At 41.0% G+C, this 23,865-nt stretch overlaps 2 protein-coding genes across 3 annotated transcripts in view; one reads left to right on the forward strand and one right to left on the reverse strand.

Annotated features, from left to right (window-relative positions):
• Positions 1–4,358: 4,358 nt before the first annotated feature.
• On the reverse strand, positions 4,359–6,207 carry adat3 (adenosine deaminase tRNA specific 3). Its single transcript, XM_060928596.1, has one exon. The coding sequence runs from the start codon at positions 5,889–5,891 to the stop codon at positions 4,845–4,847; it is 1,047 nt and encodes a 348-aa protein (XP_060784579.1). The 5' UTR covers positions 5,892–6,207; the 3' UTR covers positions 4,359–4,844.
• Positions 6,208–6,626: 419 nt separating this feature from the next.
• Positions 6,627–23,865, forward strand: part of osgepl1 (O-sialoglycoprotein endopeptidase-like 1) — a 28,202-nt gene continuing 10,963 nt past the window's right edge. For both annotated transcript variants that reach the window (XM_060929024.1, XM_060929025.1), the window contains exons 1-2: positions 6,627–7,004; positions 8,378–8,765. In XM_060929024.1, coding sequence (XP_060785007.1) covers positions 6,802–7,004; positions 8,378–8,765 — 591 coding nt within the window. In that variant the 5' untranslated portion in view covers positions 6,627–6,801. The remainder of the gene's footprint in view (positions 7,005–8,377; positions 8,766–23,865) is intronic.

Here is a 23,865-nt window from a genome sequence, read left to right on the forward strand (position 1 = left end):
ACATTTTTCAGTTTTACTCAAATTAGGGTGGTGCAAAAATGAGTACACCCCACCACAAAAACTACTACATCTAGTACTTTGTATGACCTCCATGATTTTTAATGACAGCACCAAGTCTTCTAGGCATGGAATGAACAAGTTGGCGACATTTTGCAACATCAATCTTTTTCCATTCTTCAACAATGACCTTTTAGTGACTGGATGCTGGATGGAGAGTGATGTGCAACTTGTCTCTTCAGAATTCCCCATAGGTGTTCGATTGGGTTCAGATCAGGAGACGTACTTGGCCAGTGAATCACTTTCACCCTGTTCTTCTTCAGAAATCCAACAGTGGCCTTAGATGTGTGTTTAGTCATGTTGGAAAAATGCACGACAACCAAGGGCACAGAGTGATGGTAGCATCTTCTCTTTCAGTATAGAGCAATACATCTGTGAATTCTTGATGCCATCAATGAAATGCAGCTCCCCGACACCAGCAGCACTCATGCAGCCCCACATAAGGACACTGCCACCACCATGTTTCACTGTAGGCACCATGCATTTTTCTTTGTATTCCTCAGCTTTGCGACACCATGCAGTTTTGAAGCCATCAGTTCCAAAAACATTTATCTTGGTCTCATCACTCCAGAGTATAGAGTCCCAGTAGTCTTCATCTTTGTCAGCATGGTCCCTGGCAAACTCTAGGTGGGCTTTTTTGTGCCTGGGCTTTAGGAGAGGCTTCTTTCGTGGACGGCATCCATGCATGCCATTCCTCTGCAGTGTACGCCGTATTGTATCGTGGGAAATAGTCACCCCAGTTTGGCTTTCTACTTCTTTAGATAACTGCAGTGAACTTGCATGCCGATTTTCTTCAACCCTTCTCATCAGAAGACGCTCCTGTTGAGGTGTTAACTTCCGTGGACGACCTGGACGTCTCTGTGAGATGGTTGCAGTTTCATCTTTCTTAAATTTTTGTACCACTTTTGCTACAGTATTCTGACTTATAAGTAAAGCTTTGCTGATCTTCTTGTAACCTTCACCTTTGTGGTGTCTCATCTCATCTCTAGCCGCTTTATCCTTCTACAGGGTCGCAGGCGAGCTGGAGCCTAGCCCAGCTGACTACAGGCGAAAGGCGGGGTACACCCTGGACAAGTCACCTTTGTGGTGTAAAGAAATTATTTTCTTTGGGGAATTCTGAAGAGCCAAGTTGAGCATCACTCTCCATCCAGCATCCAGTCACTAAAAGAATTTAGTTGAAGAATGGAAAAAGATTGATGCTGCAAAATGTTGCCAACTTGTTCATTCCATGCCTAGAAGACTTGGTGCGGTCATTAAAAATCATGGAGGCCATACAAAGTACTTAACGTAGTAGTTTTTGTTGTGGGGTGTACTCATTTTTGCACCACCCTAATTTGAGTAAAACTGAAAAAATATGTAATCTAAGTTTATATTATAAACCTTACTTTCACATTATAAGTTAAACAGATGTTATATTAAACTTTGTCTTGTCAACATTTTGGAAATTGTTTGTGTTCATTGAGATATTGTTTAAAATGTTACTTTTCAAAGGGGGTGTACTCATTTACACTGAGCACTGTGTGTGTGTGTATATATATATATATATATATATATATATATATATATATAGTGCATCTCAAAAAATTAGAATACCATGAAAAAGTTCCTTTTTTCATAATTTAATTCAAAAAGGTAAACTTTCATATATTCTATATTCATTACATGTAAAGTGAAATATTTAAAGCCTTTTTTGTTTTAATTTTGATGATTATGGCTTATAGCTCATGAAAATCAGAAATCTAGTATCTCTAATAATTAGAATATGCCCTAAGATCAATCAAAAAAAGGATTTACAATACAGAAATGTCCAACTTCTGAAAAGTATATTCATTTATACACTCAATACTTGGTTGGGGCTCCTTTACCATGAATTACTGTATCAATGCGGTGTGGCATGGAGGTGATCAGTCTGTGGCACTGCTGAGGTGTTATTGAAGCCCAGGTTGCTTTGATAGTGGCCTTCAGCGTATCTGTATTTTTGGGTCTGGTGTTTCTCATCTTCCTCTTGACAATACCCCATAGATTCTCTATGGGGTTCAGGTCAGGCAAGTTGGCTGGCCAATCAAACACAGTAATATCATGGTCAGCAAACCATTTGGTAGTAGTTTTGGCACTGTGGGTAGGTGCTAAGTCCTGCTGTAAAAGGAAATCAGCATCTCCAAAAAGCTCGTCAGCAGATGGAAGCATGAAGTGCTCTAAAATCTCCTGGTAGATGGCTGTGTTGCCTTTGGACTTGATAAAATACAGTGGACCAACACCAGCAGATGACATGGCACCCCAAATCATCACAGGCTGTGCAAACTTCACACTGGGCTTCAAACACCTTGAATTCTGTGCCTCTCCACTCTTCCTCCAGACTCTAGAACCGTGATTTCCAAATTAAATGCAAAAAGTACTTTCATCTGAAAAGAGGACTTTGGACCACTGAGCAACAGTCCATTTCTTTCTCTCCTTAGCCCAGATAAGACACTTCTGACATTGTCTCTGGCTCAGGAGTAGCTTGATATTAGGAATGCGAAAGTTGTATCCCCTTTCTTGAAGATGTCTGTTCGTGATGGGTCTTGATACACTGACACCAGCCTCAGGCCACTCCTTGTGAAGCTCTCCCAAGTTCTTGAATCAACTTTTCTTGACAATCCTCTCAAGACTGCGGCCATCCCTGTTGCTTGTGCACCTTTTCCAGACACCCTTTTCATCAATGACCTTCTGTGGCTTACCCTCCTTGTGGAGGGCATCAGTGATCATCATCTGGACAACAGTCAAGTCAGCAGTCTTCCCCATGATTGTGGTTGTGTGTACTGAACTAGACCGAGAGACACATTGTGTTCATACTGTTTTACTCAAACTCGAAATGAAATATTCTAATATTTTGAGATGGGTTTTTTTTAATGTTTTTGTACTGTATGCCATACTGATTAAAATTAAAATAGAAAAATGCTTGAAACATTTTAGTTTGTGTAATGAGTCTATAATTATAACATTTTCACTTTCTTAAATAACTGATGGAAAATATTGAACTTTTTCACAATATTCTAATTTTTTGAGATGCACTAGTGTGTGTGTGTGTATATATATATATATATATATATATATATATATATATATATATACACACGTTAATATTTAATATATATTTTTAAAGATGTTTGCTTGTGTTGAGTATTAATAAAAGTACTGTAAAAATTTAAGGTTAAGTTCGAAATGCAACACTAGTGTCCTGCCAGTTTGTTACGAAACCTCTGCTGTATATCGTGATGCATGTCGTAATATGATGTTTATGCCACTCTTCCTGAACTACTGGAAAAGTTCTAGCTTGACCTCTGACCCTGGAGACTCCTTCCCTCTGTAATGATAACATTAGAACAAGTGTATTAATATAAACCTGAGTGACTGTCAGAGCTGCTGTTCTAGAGAATTACTCAACACCTTCTGACCAATCAGAGTCCAGAAATCGACAGCGTTGTGAAATAACAATGCACTACAGCAGTGTGGACGCTGTGACAATCTTCAGGAGCCTCGTCAACTTTATTTGTTGCTGCCGATTCAATGTTTTTTTCTTTTCCCATACTTTTAACATCCAATAAAAATGAACACATCATTATAATTGTTATTGTGACATCACAGTGGGGTTTATAACCAACCAATCAGCAGCTCCGCTTCAGACTCGGATACACACAGCACAGGTACACACTGTGGACTCTCCAACTGTCTCGCTTTCTCATTCTTGCTCTCTCTCATCCTCTCACTTTGGTCTTTTTTCCTTTATTCCTCACACACTATCTCTTTTTCCTGCATGATTATTCCTTCCCCCCTTCTTTCTTCCCTTTGTTTTTGTTTATTGAGAATACATTTCATCTTTTCCCTCCTATTACCTTTTGTAGTATTCCTTGTCTTTTTCCCTCCCTTTTTTATAATACCTGTCTTTTCTGTCACTTTTTTTGCTGTTCTGATATTTTCTCTTCCCCTTTTTTTCACTATTTCTTGTCTTTTATCTTACTCCGTTCCTCACTTTCTTTTTCTTTCTTCATCTTTTTTTTAAAGTTTTTCTTGTCATATATTCTCTTTCTTTTCCCCACGATTTCTTGTCGTATTTTATTTAAATTTTTTCTTCTTTGTATCGGTCTGTTTTTCTGCTTTCTCTTCATCTTACTGAGGAAACAAACTTTTCAGGAGTCACTGAAAGCTTTATTCACGAATTACAAAAATGTTTTATGAGTTTTACAATAATAAAATTATTTAATAGCTTAGATTCAAGCTGAAAAATATATATTTTTAAATAATTTAAAACTTTCATAGGTGCATAAAGTATTTACATGAACACAAATTATATTTTTTACATTTTGTGGAGATAACTTTTTTCATTAAATTAAAAAAAAAAAAGGCAGCCTCATTTTAAGCCTCTGAATCCATCCATCTTTGGGAGCTGGAGCCAATCCCAGCTGCTTTCAGGAGAGAGGTGGGGTTCACCCTGAGCAGGTCACCAATCTATCACAGGGCTCCACAGAGATGAACAACCATCACACTCACCTTCACACCTATGGGCAATTTAGAGTAGCCATTTGATGTAATCACCATGCCTTTGGACTGCTGGAGGAAACCCACACAGACACAAATATACAAACTCTGCCCGGAAAGGCCCCAGTCAACCAAACCGGATTAAATGTGTATTAAAGAAGCATGCATTGCCACAATCATGAGAACATCTTTAATTAACAGCCAAATAAATTTAAGATGAAGAAAAAGCTCAGTAAGAAAATCAACCCTTAAAAACAGAATTAAGAAATAAGTCATTTAAAGGGAGTCAGTTCCTCACAGGCCTGTCGCATGACTCCTTTATAAACATCAAAATGGTGATTCAGCCCTTTCTGGCAGTGAATTTTGTACTTGGTGCCCAAAGCGCCGTCTGGAGAAGCGACTCCATAGAAAACTCGACTGATCCTGGAGTGGACGAGAGCCATGGCGCACATCACACATGGCTCTCTGGTGACGTACAGCTCGTAGCCAGTGCAGATGTATGGCAGGATGCTTTCCTCAGACGCCAAGGCGTCACGCTGCCCTGTGGAGAGCTGTAGGTCCAGGACACTGTATCTGCAAGCCGGGTGTTTCTCGTATTGATACACACCTCCACCTTGTGCGTGAGCCACGAGGTCAATACACACCATCACAGCATGGTGAAGAGGATGTTCTCGGGTCAGGTCGTGACCTACAGCAATAACCCGTCCTGATTTGGGCTCGACGATCACAGCACCCACTGCATCCATTCCTTCCTCACGTCCAGATCTTGCAGCCTCCACAGCAGTTGTCATGTATTCTTGGATTTTTGTTTTCTGCCTGGACGTGAAGAGCTGTCCTGTCAAACCAAGCGTGACTTGTTTGTCCTCGTGGAAGGACGTCGGCCAGCGTCGGCTTGCTCGCTCAAACTGCGGCCTGGTTAAAGGAGCTTGGGCTGGGATTTGGACCAAGAAGGGTTCTCCCAAGCCTTGGAAGTTAAAGTTTTTTGAGCTCAGGAGATCAGTAAGGGATGGACGCTGAGGTCGAGTCATGAAAGTGGTGACGGGGACGTCGCTAACAAGACACACGATCACTTCTAACGGATGAGGACTGCTCCTGTCCTTGCAAGCTCTCACTCTTTTAATATGCTGGTGATCTGGTAAAGGGTGGACCGCAGACAGGTCTTTGACCAGACGTGAGGTTTGGCGTTTATCAGTGATCGGGGCAGCGTACGCGTCCAGAAATTTAACATCCTCAGACATTTCATCTGACAGGACAGGAAGCACATGCCAAGAGTCTGGATCAGACTCCATGCCTTTTCTCTTTTTAGTCTCTGGCTCCATTTTAAACACTTACTTTAGTTTAAAGCCAATTCACACAGCTCAATAGGTCCACATTATTTCCACTTTATCTCCATTCTGGATCTCTTTATAACAAATACTCTATAAAATTCTTCTCTCATGTATTAATATCAAATTATTTTGATTGGAAGTTTAACCCAAACCGAGGCTCATGAAAAGAAATTATAAAATAGTTTAATAAATAACAATACGAACAATAATAAGATAATTCGTCAATCTGAATACTGAGGATTAAAAAACAGACAAAAAAAACATTTGAGGTAAAATCCAGTGGCATGAATGCAGTCGTCCGTCAGTGTTTTTCAGATCCCTAGAAACAAAGTCCACCATTCAAGGTTCCGGTGTGTCTCCGGAATTTTCAGACGTGTTAAAAAATAGTCATCAAAAGAATACTTCCGTATAAATCTATATAGAGTTTTTAATTCTTTGTGTTTATATTTTTTTATTCAAGACGTCCAGGTGAATTCCACAATGTGTACTTTATTAATCGGAACAACATAAAATGTTTCCTGTTGCACATCGGAGCTCTTTTTTGCGACAACGTTTTTTAGCCCCACTCACATTCCGACAGAGCCCGCCTCTTTTGTTCGGATTGGTTAATGCTCCTCATTGATTGGCAATCTGCCGTAACACTATCCAATCCACTTTTTGATTTTGAGCTCGCAAACCCAAATCACAGATGAGGAGGCGGGGTTAGTATGAAAATGGGTGGGAAAAGTTCAAATGACCGCGTGAAAGTGAAATACAGCTATCATTTGCAAAGAGTTTAGGAAGTATTTGTTATGTTTGTGGTGAAGTATCCGTTCGTGTAGGGCAGGGCGATGATTATTAGAATAGTTTTTGATTATTCTGTTTACGCTGTTTGTGTGGTTTCGGTGCAGTAGGTGACAGTATGTTTGTAGTGAAAGGGCTGCAGGGCAGATCAGTGCCGTGTGTGTTTATGGGATATAAAATCTACAGGAACCGTGCTGAGATCAGACCCAGAATGGTTCTGGGCATCGAGACGAGCTGTGATGAGACAGGAGCTGCGGTTCTGGACGAGACTGGGACAATCCTTGGGGAATCGTTACACTCACAGAAAGAAGTGCACTTAAAGTAAAGACGCTTTAAAAACATTTTATTCGTGTGTTTAAACTGAATATATATATGTATATATATATGTGTGTGTCTGTGTGTGTATATATGTATGTATGTGTATGTATGTGTGTGTTGCTGTTTCACAATTATGACTTAGTATCTCAATTATGACTGACTGTAATGATTTACTATCTCAATTATGACTTAGTATTTCATAATTATGCTTTAGTATCTCAAAATTGTGACTTACTATTGTAAATGTTAAACATTTCCTTACAGAAACTGTCACCATAACAATTACTGTTGTTTATTAAATCCGTTGGCATACATATCACTGTGAATGAGCTGCTACTATCAAACCAACAGTGTATTAGGAGTATATAAACTTGTGATTTGCACCTGTACTATTTGTCCGAGAAAATTAATCAACACCTTCTGACCAATCAGAATCCAGAATTCAACGGCACTGTGGCAGAAGAGGAATAAAACACTTTGAGACGTGTAGGGAAAAGTCCATTTCGACGTAGTAGAAGTAACTCTGCATACACAACACTGTGGTTGATACATTTTCCTACAGAGTGCAGTTCCTAACAAAGGATGACATGAAAAGCCACATGAAGTCCAGAGTGACTGGTCAGACTGAGTATGGAGTCCAGAAATTGATAAACTTATATCTGAGCTGGGGCGGCACGGTGGTGTAGTGGTTAGCGCTGTCGCCTCACAGCAAGAAGGTCTGGGTTCGAGCCCCGTGGCCGGCGAGGGCCTTTCTGTGTGGAGTTTGCATGTTCTCCCCGTGTCCGCGTGGGTTTCCTCCGGGTGCTCCGGTTTCCCCCACAGTCCAAAGACATGCAGGTTAGGTTAACTGGTGACTCTAAATTGACCGTAGGTGTGAATGTGAGTGTGAATGGTTGTCTGTGTCTATGTGTCAGCCCTGTGATGACCTGGCGACTTGTCCAGGGTGTACCCCGCCTCTCGCCCGTAGTCAGCTGGGATAGGCTCCAGCTTGCCTGCGACCCTGTAGAAGGATAAAGCGGCTAGAGATAATGAGATATCTGAGCTGAACAAAAAACTCAGACCTCGTGTTTTTTTGGAACAAAGTTGTAATAACAGATGCAGTCGAGTTTTCTGTTTTGGAGAAACTTTTGATCAGACCAGCATTATAGAACAGTGTCATGTCAGAGCTTCAAGATGGTGAAAATTGAAAAGGCGGTATTGTGTTGTTTGTGTTCTGGCTCATGTTTTTCTCAGTGGACTTTCGAGCTCGCATCATAATTGTTCCTGTAATATGAGTGTCATGTGATCTGTTAAAGCTTGATGACGCTTTTAAGCCTCTTTGCCTGATGGAGCTTCTGTGTCTTGTTGATGTTTTAATAGTGTGGTTTCTCCCACAGAGCAGGAGGGATCATCCCGCCCATTGCCCAGTCCCTCCATAAGGAGAACATTAGCAGAGTGGTGCAGGAGGCTTTGGAAAGGAGCAGCGTCACACCGCGTGAACTTGCCGCTGTGGCCACGACAGTCAAACCGGGTCTGGCGTTGAGCCTGAGTGTCGGCTTACACTTCAGTCTGAGCTTTGTAAAACAACACGAAAAGCCTTTCATCCCTATCCATCACATGGAGGCCCATGCTCTGACTGTCAGGATGCTCCAGCATGTGGAGTTCCCCTTTCTGGTGCTGCTTGTGTCAGGAGGTCATTCTCTCCTAGCGTTGGCGAGAGGCATCGATGATTTCTTACTGTTAGGGCAAACGCTAGACGAGGCTCCAGGAGACACTCTGGATAAGGTGTGAGAGACACGAGTCACCTCAGAGGAACAATAAATGCCAAAATATGTTTGCACTCAAGCTATGATGCTCGTATCGCCACCACACACACACTTAAAAACAGATACACAGCCACTTTTATAATTTCTAATTTCAAGACCGTAATGCTCTACTGGGGTCGTGTCATATTTCCTCCGAATACCAGACATACTAAAAAGAAAAGTTTAAACCTTAAAACATTAATCATACAGTTCTGACATTCGTTCTTCTGTGTAATTTGTGCTTTGATTTGTACACTATGTATTTAGTCTGTCTATATTTGAGGAGGGAAAAAAAAGACGAGTAAATGATCCACGTCATTCGTGTTCATTGTTAAAGATGTACGTAAAAAATTCAGTCCAAATGAAGATCAGATCTGGGGCATGTGTCACTCTGTATAATCACCTGACATGCCGGTCACTGATTGGCTGCATGAGTCTACAGTCTGGACTAGAAAGAAATCAGCCCTAGACTCACTTCTTTGTATCCTGTGTGTTTTAATTACAACCTGTTGCGCCAAAAAAAAAATCCAGAATAATCCACTTTAAATAATTTATTAACAAATAATCTGACATGGATGCAACAAATTAAACAGTACTGTGCAAAAATCTTGGCACCATATATATTTTCATACAAACTTTGTAATAGATTTCTATTTTATGGCTTTTACATTATCGAGTCAGTACAAAAACATTTTAGAGTTCCAAACATTCAGGGGGGTTTTCCAGCACAAAATTAAATGTTATAGAAATTTTTTTTTTTGTATCTGAGCAGCATATTACATAAAGGAGCACTTTTCAGATTAAAAAAGAAAACATAAATAATGAAGGCTACTGGGTTTTGGTGCAAAATTAAGAAGCGAGTGTGACAGTCAAAGTGTCCAGAAGAACTGTGGCTGGTTCTGCAAGATGCTCAGTAAAATCTACAGCTCATTTTCGCATAAAACTGCACTCATTGTACCTGAGACTATTATTTTTTAGTATATATTTTTATTTTTTTAAAGCAGAGGGTCGTCTCACACCAAATATCGACTTTGTGTCATTTATTATGGCTTACTGATTACTGTTTATAGTATTTTTTTTTTTTAAGGTTGAAACATTTCATTTTGTCGACAGCATGTGCCAAAGATTTTTGCACAGTGCTGTAGATCAGCCACTCCTGACGGAGAAAAGTAAAGAAAGCACATATTTAGGAGGCATGACCTAAAGTCTGAAGCAGAGTAAAAAAAAAAAGTTGTTTATTTGAGCAGGTTTCAATTCCATAAGTATACTAATTTGCTTTTCTTTATAAAAAAAAATGTCCTTTGACATAACCATAACTATGTAATGATTTAGACTTGCAGTGAGACATACAGAATGCTAAACTGGTAGCTATAAACCACCCTTATGTGTTAGCAACAATATTGCAATTAATTATTGCCTTTAGGAGAATTTTGAGCATCTCGCAAATGTAATTTGATTAATTTTTTAACAATTTCTTTTTTCTGGTGCTGTTCACGATTTTTTTTTCAAACTTTAAATATTGATGATGTGTATTGCGAAAATGTCATCATTTTATGAGTTTCCTTTCTGCATCTGGTTCCTTTCGTATTGTCTCAGAACGTTCGTCCTCTCCACTGTCACCTCGGGGTTGTTCAACACGGATCTAAACCTACATCTGTATTTAAAGGGATCCTCCAGCAGATTGATTTTCAAACTTATTTTATGTAAAAGTAGTTGCACATATCAAAAATCAAACTTTCATTTTCGGAGACCAAATAGTTGTTGAGAGAAATTAATTTTGTTTAAAATGCCAGATGGGCTTCCTACGGTGGTGACGTATGCGATGACGTCAGGTAGCAGTCGCTTGGAGCAACTCAGCTGTTTATATTCTCTGTTTGCATCATAGTTTTGCTAGTTTTACAAGTATTTTTTACCATTTTAAACTGAGATTTTAGAGCGTGCAGACACACACACATGCATTCTGTAGATTATGTTAAAAAAAAAATTTACAGCACAAGCTCTCATGTCTGATCCAGTTTCTTTCGGTGACACTCTGCCAAACACACACACACTTTGCAACACATTTTTTGTAGATCATGTGGGGGGGAAAAAAGAAAAAGAAAGTCTCATGTCTGATCCAGTTTTTGTTGTCGGTGGCACTTTGCCACACACCCTTTCTGTAGATCATGTAAAAAAGATTTTGCAGCACGAGGTCTCATGTCTGATCAAGTTTCTGTTGGTGACCCTCTACCATAGCTGAGGATACACACTTTGCATTTTCTCTGTGGAAATGCAGTCTGTGACAGCCTCGGGGCTGTCAGCTTGTTGGGGCGCTGGTCTTTTAAATGGGTAGTTACCTGGGATTGTGTTCACCTGTCTTTGTTTTCTTTATATTCTTGTCATTTAGGCCTACTCGGGCGGCAAGCGCCCTTTTGTTTTGGCCGTTGTGGTTTGTGTTGCCTTTATTTTTCCTGCCTCAACATCATACTTTCATGCATCCACTCTTTGCATATACTACCGATTACTGACTGGTTCATACTGACATTGTTTGAGTTATGCTTTACATCTTATTTTTGATACGTTTATTGACTAAATTCTTGAGTTTCTGAAACTTAATTTTCAGAATTAACTTAATCCTCTTCTTGTGATGGTCTCGAGCCAGACCATTACAAAATGGGTGCTCGTTCACTTTAGTTAACTCATTCGCTTTGTAACACTAATTGGGTTTCACCTAATTGGAAGCTCCTGCTCGTTATAGTAAGTTTGGAGCTATTGAGATTTAACTTAGCATTGTTCCCTTTGGGGGCGGCATGGTGGTGTAGTGGTTAGCGCTGTCGCCTCACAGCAAGAAGGTCCTGGGTTCGAGCCCCGGGGCCGGCAAGGGCCTTTCTGTGTGGAGTTTGCATGTTCTCCCCGTGTCCGCGTGGGTTTCCTCCGGGTGCTCCGGTTTCCCCCACAGTCCAAAGACATGCAGGTTAGGTTAACTGGTGACTCTAAATTGACCGTAGGTGTGAATGTGAGTGTGAATGGTTGTCTGTGTCTATGTGTCAGCCCTGTGATGACCTGGCGACTTGTCCAGGGTGTACCCCGCCTTTCGCCCGTAGTCAGCTGGGATAGGCTCCAGCTTGCCTGCGACCCTGTAGAAGGATAAAGCGGCTAGAGATAATGAATGAATGAATGAATGTTCCCTTTGGTGCTTACCAGTGTTGTAGTCCAGTCACTAAACCTCAAGTCAGAGTCCAGTCTCGAGTCTCCAGTGTTCAAGTCTGAGTCAAGTCCAAGTCATTAAAGAAAATTTCACGTCAAGTCCACTATTGATCCGAGTCGAGTCCAATACTCCAACCGCACCATTTGACGGTGGCGGTTTCAGTGCCTTTAATTAACATTAGTTTGTTCCTGAACATGTGTGAACAGGTGAATGTGCTTCTCTTTGTCAGGGAGTGTGAAGTATTCTGTCGGAGATGGTTGGGAGATGGATGTAAGTGCAGAAGGTGTGTTTATTAATACACTCTAAAAAATAATGGGGCCAGTACCGGTTCTTCAGGGCGATGCCATAGAAGAACCTTTTTCAGGGCTTCAAAGAACCGTTCATGCAACAGTTCTTTAAAGAACCATTTAAACCATTTGTTTGAGCAGTGAAGACAGATTTGTGTAAACATAGCCTATGTGCATTGACCAGCAAATGGTAAGAGAATACCAGGCTCTGAAGAACCATTTCCAATGTGAAGAACCTTTCGCATAATGTAATGGTTCATCACAGAGTTTTGACTCTCCATGGAACCATCCAGAGATTTGAAGAACCACTGAAGCACCTTTATTTTTTAGAGTGTACAAGTGAAGACAGGTAAACAATCCAGAACGGCAGGCAAAATTGTAAAACGGGCAATAGGTCGAGCAAGGCACAAACAGGCTATCGTAGACTTGGCAGAATCAAAGACGAGAAACAGGAACTCAAACAAGAAAATAAGGCTCAGTAATGTGTCAGCAACGCAACTCAATACTTTGCAAAGTGAGTGGCTTTTCACAGTTTTTATATCGGCGCCCTGATTGCGTCTTAATCCTGTGCAGGTGCGAGTCATTTACGGTGCACGCCCAGGAGTCTATCTGATGTAGGCTACGCACCAAGGCGCGCAGGTGTGACACTCTTGCGTGAAATTAGTACAAAAATTAATGTAGATATAAATCTTATGACAAATTATTATGGCATGTTACAAAAAATAAAGAAAAAAATCAGAGTCCTCGTCTCCAATTTACAAGTCCTAATGCAGTTAATGCACGAGTCCAAGTCCGAGTCATCAGTGCTCAAGTCCAAGTCAAGTCACGAGTCCTTAAAATTAGGGCACAAGTCGGACTCGAGTACTACAAGCCTGATGCTTACTCTTGTTCAAATTTGTGCATGACTTGTTGTTGTTTGTTACTTACTATTTGGCTTGGTCATGAATCTTTTTGATAGTGATGCTCTTTGAATGTGCGTTTGTTTGGTATTTGCCAGCAAAATTAATTGGTAAGCACTTGTTTAGAGGACACGCCTATGTTTTTGGAGTTCAGTGTTTAGGGATCCATGTCGGAAGCTCCTGCTTGGTAAGTCACCAGTGTGTACAATTTTGATCTTTGCTATTATGGTTAATCCGCTATCTCCCAGGTTAGGCATAGTGTTGTGTGTACTTTGATGTACGTCATTTTGGGGATTTCGTAGTGTTGTAGTGAAAGTGAGTAGTAGCGTTCGCTCCAGAGCACTTCCGCGGGGTGGTGTGCGTTGCTGTATTACAGTCACATTTCACGCCCAGCTGGAACCAGTGCCAGAGCTGTCGAGAGAGAGACCGGATTTTTTTTTCTCGACTGCTCTGGCCCGTGCATAAGTACGCCTCACTGGTAACTGCATGAAGAGCCAGGGACGAGTTTAGTCATAGTTTGGGATTGGGTATAGTTAGCAGGGAGACCCTAATAAATATAGTCTTTGTACACACAGTTTAGTTTTTTTTGTGTGTGTGTGGTGTTTGCCGACATGGATATAGATGAATTTGTCCAATCTCCTTCGGAGGAGTTTTTGGAAATTTGCATAAAAGAAAAATTATTAAATATCGCTGAACATTATACAATTGAAATTCCGGATAAGAGTAAGAGACTCAAGGATGACATTAAAACTGCTTTAAAAAAGGCCTTGTTTGATAAGGGCATTTTGATTAAAAAGTCTACGCCTGTGGAGCCGTCCTTGTCAACTCCCGCTCCGTCTCCCAGTGGGCAGTTGACGCTTGTGCAACAGAACAAATTGTTGCAGTTGCAGATGAAGTACAAGAAATTAAAATATGTGGCTGAGCAAAATGGAATCGAGCTAGAAAAGGCAAAATTAGACCTGCAGTAGAGCGGCGGCTATAATTATCGACACCTTGATGATCTTTTGCCCATTGCAAAAGTCAAAAAGACTTTCAGTACGTAAATTGTGCATGAAGTAATTACTCAAACTTCAACTGGAAAAAAATGAGTTGATTCCTGATTACTTGGCGTATCAGATCATGTGACACCGTTCTACAATTATCGATATCCAGATGATTTTTTTATATATAATATATATAAAATCCGATATCACAAGCCTGATGCGAGACAGTAGAGAATTACTCCATTTACAGCACAAAATTCTGCTGTCGTAAGGGAGATGTGGGTGGAATGTCTATCAACAAAAGGCTACGTTCACACTGCAGGCTGAAGTGACTCAAATCCGATCTTTTCGCCCATATGTGACCTGTATCCGATCTTTTATTGACAATATGAACGACACAGATCCGATTTTTTCAAATCCGACCCAGGCCGTTTGGATATGTGGTGCTAATTCCGATTCCTATCCGCTCTTTTCATATGCGACTTCAGTCTGAACCGCCAGGTCGCATTCATCCGACTTACACGTCATCAACAAGCCACAAACGTCACTATTCTGCGCTGAAGTAGGCGGCGGGTCTCTCAAAAAAGTTACAACAACACGGCGCATAATCACGGGCGCAGATAGAGGGTGGGACGAGTCATATTTAAATTCACCTCGTTCGGTCCCCCCCACTTATAGGGAGGAAAAAACGTCTATGCTGTCTTTTTTTGCATAAGGCAAACCTCACGGAAAAATCAAAAGACTAATTACCATTCGGTTTATTGAGGTGCACAGCAGTGTTATACATATAGTTGCAACAACTCACATAAAACAAAACAAAGACTGATATTCGGTTGGTTGAGCTGCGCAGACTGCACAGGTTGCGAGCTCGAGCTTGGTTGCTATGGTTACTAACAACAAATTTGACAGGCATATCGGGGTTGGGGTTGGTTTGCTGGCAGCTTTGTCCCCCCCAGTTCAAAAAACGTATCTGCGCCCCTGCGCATGACATCAATGCGAGGGACGCTTCGGGCTGTGAAGGTTCTGAATCTTCTCAATGGAAGGACGCAGAGGTTAGGGAGCTGATTTCCATTTGGGGGGATGCAGCTATTCAAGCTAGATTGGATGAGTCATACCGCAACCGGGCGGTTTTACTTCCGTAAACACTGGCCATGCTCACTGCGTGTGACGTCGTCGTATCCTGCAGTGCGCATGCGGAACACTTTTAGGTCGCTTTTCGTTCATACTGAGGATCACATACAAGTCGCATATATTTGTTAATGTGAACGACCTCACAAAAAAATCGGATTTCACAAAAAAATCGGAATTGAGCATTAAGCCTTGCAGTGTGAACGTAGTGAAAGAGAATGACAGGAAACTACGTTCAGACTGCACCCTGAAACGACCCATATCCGATTTTTTTGCCCATATGCGACCTGTATCCGATTTGTTATTGACAATCTGAACGACATAGATCCGATTTTTTCACATGCGGCCCAGGCCGCTTGGATACGTGGTCCTAAATCCGATGCATATCCGTTATTTTCACATGCGACTGCAGTCTGACCGGACAGGTCGCATTCATGCGACCTACACGTCATCAACAAGAGACAAACGTCACTATTCTGCGTTGGCTAATCCCGCCTCTTTGGTGGAAAACAACAACATTTGTACAGTTTTCAGAATTTAAATAGACTTTTATAGAATTGATCAAGCTAATGGTGGATTTGGTAGGGACCTGGATGTTGATCTGTTAGCCTGATTAAATAAAACAATTTCTATAACTGATTTATAACTTAAACCATCCTGTATTACAATATTATAAGATTGTTCTGGAAATTTCCAGTAATTTGACACCTTCGGTCTCATTAGTCTGCTGCCCACATTAATCAGATTATTGTGTGAGTTCCGCCGCCGCCACAAAAAACACATCGCCAGGTCTCGCCTCATCTCCATAGCAAACTGCACTGGTGTTTATGCACCTTGAGCCAGCGCTGAGAGAAGTTGCAGAATTCAGCTGGCTATAAACAATCTAAATAAATATTTATAAAAATGTAGAAAAAGTTTATTAATATGACGAAATAAATATGTGCAAATTATTAAGCCTGAATTAAGAGTTTGGTAATACAGCGTCCGTATCCCAAATGACTGCCTACTGAAGCTCGAGTGCACTATATAGAGTTTAAAAATCCATTACTTCCTAGTAACATGTAGTGCACTTATATAGAAATTAGAGAGACATTTAGGAGTCAACCCTCGTTACCAGGCTACACGTTTTCATTTCAGTTCAGAAACAAAAACACACACGAGACCTCACACTTTAACACTAACCAGATAATTAAACAAACAAACAAAAAAAATAAATCATTAAACATGAAGAGTGCGCTTTTTTTTTTGTTTACGTATTACGTAGATGTGCTTATTACATGTCAATTTGCGCATGTGGGACACTTATGGGTCGTTTTCCGTTCATATTGGAGATCGCATACAAGTCTCATATAATTGGTAATGTGAACGGCCTAACAAAAAAATCGGATTTCACAACAAATCGGATATGGGTTGTTTCAGGTTGCAGTCTGAACGTGTTTCTCCATCACAAACTTGACAAAATGCTTTAGAAATTCAAAGAACAAATCACAGTCCATCCAACCATTGTCCATATGACCATAAATGGCTTCTAGGAAATCCAACAAACCTATATTCCTGAATCTCCGTCCAAGGAAGACAATTAAAGGAGGCAAGTAATCCCCTAAGGAGTTGAAGTATGCCATAACTGTGATTTGACACTTTGAGTGCGTTTACATGCACATAGAGAAAATCGAATTTCTGCCATTGCTCGACTGAAATCGAAGTTCTAAATGGCATGGAAACACCTTAGCTAGGCTGAAATTGAACCGAACTTGATTCCTCGCAATCGAGCTACACGACCTAGATTATGCGATTTTTGCCGAGCTACTTAATGCATGTATACCCTATCGAGCTAGTAGTCGAGCTACTTACTTCAGCACTTCCCCTTCCGGGAGTGACGAGACTACAAGCGGGAAACACAACAGCCTCGGTCGAAAAAAAAAAAAAACAGCCTTGGTCGGTATGACACTTCACTTTATTAGGAACACTTGTGTTTGGGCATGTACGCACCCATTTCCAATTAGTTGGTCAGTTATTAGCATGTTAGCAGGCTAACAGTTAATATGTTCACCATTACAGATCAACTTCAACTTAGTGGCCATTTTATTAGGAACACTTCTGTTCGTACATACAAACTACAAACACTCTTCTTGTGAACACGGAACTGATAACTTTGTTTATACTCTTGAACAGTGTTGCCAGATTGGGCGGTTTCCTGCTCAATTGGGCCTTTTCAAGTGTATTTTGGCAGGTTTTGAACGTATTTGGGCTGGAAAACGTCAGCAGTATCTGGCAACACTGCTCTTGAATAGCTCTTCTTCATGACGACAACCGGAAGTGTACCAACATGATGGGGCGTGTAGCGCCACCTGTGGCTCGGGTGCACAGTGTACCTCACACAATAGCTCGATTTCCTTGTGTGCATGTAGGATTGGATTTCTCTGGCACCCCTGCTGGGACCCTTTGCTCGATTACCAACAGCAGCTCGATTTGGATGTGCATGTAAACGTACTGTTTGTGTTGGAAACAATTTGGTATACATGTCATGAGGATGTTAACACCTGATTGCTTGTAACGCCAAGGGGAAATCCACCTTCATCTGCGTTGAAAATGCGCCTGGGATTGTTAATAAGATTCTGAAAATCCGATACCTCCTCCTCCAAAAATGAATTAAGGCCCTGAAGCATTTCAAAATTGATGGAGGCTCGTTCTCTCCCAAGAAGTTGCGGAACCCATTCTGTTTTCTCTGGATGCCTCTTGCGAAATGGGTAAAGCCATCCTTTGCCTGGCAGATTGTTGATGAATGGTGTTTTCCTCCCATCAATACATAACAGTTGCAAATGTCACTTAATTTCACAGGGTGTCGATAATGGTGGACACCGGTGAAAGTGATTATCAACACCTTACGTGACTTCTCAAACGCGCATTTAGATACAAAATGGCGACTGTCAAATGAAAGAAGGTAGGTTTCGACAAGGATATCATGAAATATCTGTGAATTTGATAAGTAGAAATATGTCCATGATCTTTCCACCATGCTTACCTGCGATGATAACGTTTTCTTCAAATTGCTGATCGTACTAAAAAAAAAATCCATCTCAGGTAACAATCTGTGTCATCATACAACAAGATCAAAGGGTGAGTGGGATCTTCCGGTTGATTAATTAATCAATAATAACTGTTGTAACTGAAACTCACCTTTTGTAAAATTGTGTTTTATTGGTAAATCTGAAAAGGTGTCTAATTATAGACTGTCAATTAATTATAGCTGTCGCTCTATTACAAATTAAATCTGGTCAAAGATGGTAAATTGCCTCAGTCTGCTGCAACTGATGCTGCAACTGGGGTTTCGCAAGACATGTCATTGAATTTGAGACTCATTCCAAAATTTAATGAGGGAGATCTCGCTACAGGGGTGGTGTAGTGGTTAGCACTGTCGCCTCACAGCAAGAAGGTCCTGGGTTCGAGCCCAGCGGCCGGCAAGGGCCTTTCTGTGTGGGGTTTGCATATTCTCCCCGTGTCTGCGGGTGCTCCGGTTTCCCCCACAGTCCAAAGACATGCAGGTTAGGCTCTAAATTGACCGTGAGTGTGAATGGCTGTCTATGTGTCAGACTTGTCCAGGGTGTACCCCGCCTCGCCATAATCAGCTGGGATCCAGCTTGCCTGTGACCCTGTTGGACAGGATAAGTGGCTACAGATAATGGATGGATGGATGGATGGATCCCAATACATTCTTTGACCTTTTTGAACAAGTGGGGTTGGTGCACTTTTTGAACAAGGCATGGGGTTGGTCTGATGCCGACAGGGCTTTGCTTCTTCAATGCATTCTAACCGGCAAGGCCCAGGAAGCATTTTCTTCACTGAGTCACACTGACTCGCAGAACAATGCGAAAATAAAATCCGCAGTATTAAAATCCTTTAAACTCATTCCCGAAGCTTATCGCCAACATTTTAGGTCTTGTGTGAGAAGTGGTGATCAGACTCGTATGGAATTCGTCAGAAACTTAAAAAAGCAATTTTTGCGCTGGTGTTCTGCGAGTGATAACGACATTGGAAGATCTATCGGATTTAATCACATCAGAACAGTTTAAAGAGTCAATTCCTGATCACATTGCTATATTTGTTGCAGAGCATAGAGTGAAAACACCTGAGGAAGCTGCTGCATTAGCTGACGATTTCACTTTAACACATGAGCGCTTTTGTTGATAATCATAACTGAAGGGCTGTGTCATTGTCTTCGCAGTTTACTCCAGTTTCACCAAAACCTACTTTCACTTCACCTCAAATGTCTGATTTGATTTGCAGTTATTGTCGTGAGAGGGGACACTGGAAAGTGGATTGTCCTGCACTGAAAAATAAATCTAAATGCCTTGGAAATAGTGCACAGTTTAAACCTTCTGCTCTGGTTGCGCCTATATTGTCTGTTAATTCTGAGCATGATGAGGGGGGATTACAAAATGCTGAAGTGATTGCATGTCATCATATTCAGCCTTTTTATTACAGAAGGTTGTGTTTGCCTACCTGGTTGTGATGACTGACTGGGTTCCTGTTAAAATCTTAAGGGATACTGGAGCTCTGGATTCTTTCATTTTGCAGTCTGTGTTGCCTTTCTCCCAGTTGTCCTACACTGGTGATAGTGTGTTGATTCAGGGGATGGGGTTGCAGACTTTGTCTGTTCCACTTCGCACAGTTAACCTCAGTTCTAATTTAGTGCAGGGTGAAATTGTACTGGGCATTACCAGTGGATGGCATCCACATTATCCTGAGGAATAGGCTTGCAGGTGAACGGGTGTGAGCTGAAGTTCCTTATCCTGTTGTGTCTCTCCCTCAAAGTAACCAAGTTCATGGGGGAAAACTGAATGCAGTGTGTGCTGTGATGCACGCTATGTCTCGCTTTGTTCAGGGCACAGAACACTTCATCTTTCATCACACCATCTGGGTTGTATTCGTACACTGTCATGAGTTTTGGGTTGAGAAATGCTCCAGCAACATTTCAAAGACTCATGAATCGAGTTATTGCAGGATTAGATGATTTGGTAATATGCAGTGATACCTGGGAGTCTCATTTGAAGAGGTTGGCCTCAGTATTTGACTGCTTATCTCAGTCACAGTGAACCTGGCAAAATGTGAATTTGCCAAGGGCACTGTGATCCACCTTGGAAAGGTGGTGGGGAATGGCGTGGTTCAACCTGTTTTGGTAAAAGTGGCTGCTGTTCAGGAGTATCCACCTCCAGCCACAAAAAGAGATCTCTGTTGATTTCTAGGTCTGGTGGGGTGGTATTGTTGTTTTTGCAGAAACTTTGCAACAGTGGTAGCTCCGCTGACACAAATCTTTTGAGGGATGGGGAAAAGTTTGTGTGGTCGTCAAATTGTCAGTTGGCATTTAACAACATAAAGTCTATTCTTTGTTCTGCTCCTGTGCTAGCCGCTCCATGTTTTGATCAACCCTTTTCATTGCAGGTTGATGCAAGCAATGTTGGCGCTGGCGCAATCTTGTCAGGCCGATGACAATGGTATCGAGCATCCAGTTAGCTTCTTTCCGAAGAAATTTAATTCCTACCAGTTTAATTATTCTGTGGTAGAAAAAGAAATGTTAGCACTCATTTGGATTCTTCAGCATTTTGCCATTTATGCTAATTCTAGTATGCCACTGATTGTGTTCACTGACCACGGTCTTGGTATTCTTGAATGCTTTCATTCTGGCTTTTTTGGTTTGTGTTGCCTTTATTTTTCATGCCTCAACATATTACTTTCACACATCCACTTTTTGCATATACTACTGATTACTAACTGGTTCATACTGACATTGTTTGTTTGAGTTATGCTTTACATCTTATTTTTGATACCTTTATTGAATAAATTCTTGAGTTTCTGAAACTTAATTGTGCGTCCTCCTCTTTTTGTGATGGTCTCAAGCCAGACTGTTACACAGTTTAGTTCCAGCTTGTGCTTTCTTTTTAGCATCATTGTGGCATTTATATGCTACACAATGATATTTAAAACTGATAAATTCGGTAAAATACTTGTGAAACTAGCACTACAGTGTAAACAGAGAATATAAACAGCTGAGTTGCTCCAAGCGACTGTTACCTGACGTCATCGCATACATCACCACTGCAGGAAGCCCATCTAGCATTTTAAAGAAAATTCATTTTTCTCGAACACAATTTGGTCTCCAAAAATGAAAGTTTGATTTTTGAAATCTACGATTAATTTTACATAAAATTTGTTTGAAAATCAATCCTCTTTAGGATCACTTTCAAAGATAAATGCTCTGTACAAATAGATTTAGGTTAAAGTTAAGGCCTGGTCCCACAACACTGATAACTATACCTATAACTCCAACTATGATTATACAGTGCCTTGCAAAAGTATTCATATTTTTCCACCTTACAACCACGAACTTAAAAGTTTTTTTTTATTGAGATTTTATGTGATAGACCAACACAGAGTAGCACATAATTATGAAGTGAAACGAAAATGATAAATGGTCTTCAAAATTTTAAACAAATAAAAATCTGAAAAATGTGATGTGCATTAGTATTCAGCCCCCCTGCGTCAATACTTTATAGAGCCACCTTTTGCTGTAATTACAGCTGCAAGTCTTTTGTGGTATGTCTCTACCAGCTTTGCACATCTAGACACTGAAATTTTTGCCCATTCTTCTTTGCAAAATAGCTCAAGCTCAGCCAGATTGGATGGAGAGTGTCTGTGAACAGCAATCTTCAAGTCTTGCCACAGATGCTCAATGGGATTTAGGTCTGGACTTTGACTGGGCCATTCTAACACATGAATATTCTTTGATCTAAACCATTCCATTGTAGCTCTGGCTGTATGTTTAGGGTCATTGTCTTGCTGGAAGGTGAATCTCCTTCCCAGTCTCAAGTCTTTTGCAGCCTCCAACAGGTTTTCTTCCAGGATTGCCCTGTATTTAGCTCCATCTTCCCATCAACTCTGACCAGCTTCCCTGTCCCTGCTGAAGAAAAGCATCCCCATAGCATGATGCTGCCACCACCATGTTTCACAGTGGGGATGGTGTGTGCAGGGTGATGAGCAGTGTTAGTTTTCCGCCACACATAGCGCTTTGCATTTAGGCCAAAAAGTTCAACTTTGGTCTCATCTGACCAAAGCACCTTCTTCCACATGTTTGCTGTGTCCCCTACATGGCTTCTTATGCCTGTCTTTCAACAATGGCTTTCTTCTTGCCACTCTTCCAAAAAGGCCAGATTTGTGGAGTGTATGACTTATAGTTGTCCTGTGCACAGATTCTCCCACCTGAGCTGTGGATTTCTGCAGCTCCTTCAGAGTGATCATGGGCCTCTTGGCTGCTTCTCTGACCAGTGCTCTCCTTGCTCGCTCTGTCAGTTTAGGTGGACGGCCATGTCTTGTTAGGTTTGCAGTTGTGCCATACTTTTTCCATTTTTGAATGATGGATTGAACAGTGCTTCTTGAGATGTTCAGAGCTTGGGATATTTTTTTATAACCTAACCCTGCTTTAAACTTCTCCAGAACTTTATCCCTGACCTGTCTGGTGAGTTCTTTGGTCTTCATGATGCTGTTTGTTCTTCAGTGTTCTCTAACAAACCACTGAGGCCTTCACAGAACAAGTGTATTTATGCTGAGAGTAAATTACGCACAGTAGGACTCTATTAACTAATTAGATGATTTCTGAAGGCAATTGATTGCACTGGATTGTATTTAGAGGTATCAGAGAACAGGGGGCTGAATACTAATGCACACATTTTTTCAGATTTTTGTTTAAAATTTTGAAGACCATTTATCATTTTCGCTTCACTTCACAATTATGTGCTACTCTGTGTTGGTCTATCACATAAAATCTCAATAAAAAACTTAAGTTCGTGGTTGTAAGGTGGAAAAATGTGAAAAAGTTCAAGGGGTATGAATACTTTTGCAAGGCACTGTACCTATGCCTGAATTTGGTTCCAGTCTGGAGCAGTCACACCACAACTATAATCCCGATTATAATATCGCTTGGTCCTGGCACTCAGATAAATAAATGCAATTTAGGAATAGTCATGGAAGTTTCTTCCAAGTAGTAGCGCATTATTCCAGGTCATACTGTACAGCGTGGACTTCAAAACAACCCATGCACATACTCCGGTGGTTGATAAAATACAGCTAGGTCATGGATTACGGAAATATAATCAAGGATACAAAATACGGAGTGGTGACAAATTTTAATACAATGCATCATGAATGCTAATAATTTACGGATTGGTCATGGATGTTTCAGCATATTAGACATTTCAGAAATGCATATTAAGCATTTCTCTGCCTCTCCCTTCCCTTATCTTTTCTGCTTCTGCTGTCTCGTCTGTCTATTGTCTATACTTTTGAGAGACTCTCCGCACTGCTCTCCAAACTAAAAATCATGGAATTGATAAACTGATAACACTCCGATACTTCACGCAATTGAGACAATCTTCTCGATGGGTTTGGGGGAACCAGCCTGTCCTGCCGGAACGTTCGCAGCTGGCTACACGATGGATGCGTGGGAGAGGTGGCGGGTCGTGTGCCTGGCGGTTCTTTCTGTGGAGGACATTGAAGACATCTACCTATTCAGAACCATGATTACAGGACTTTTGCTGATTGGATT

The sequence above is a fragment of the Neoarius graeffei genome, chromosome 9 (genome assembly GCF_027579695.1).
Source record: "Neoarius graeffei isolate fNeoGra1 chromosome 9, fNeoGra1.pri, whole genome shotgun sequence".
Lineage (NCBI taxonomy): Eukaryota > Metazoa > Chordata > Actinopteri > Siluriformes > Ariidae > Neoarius > Neoarius graeffei.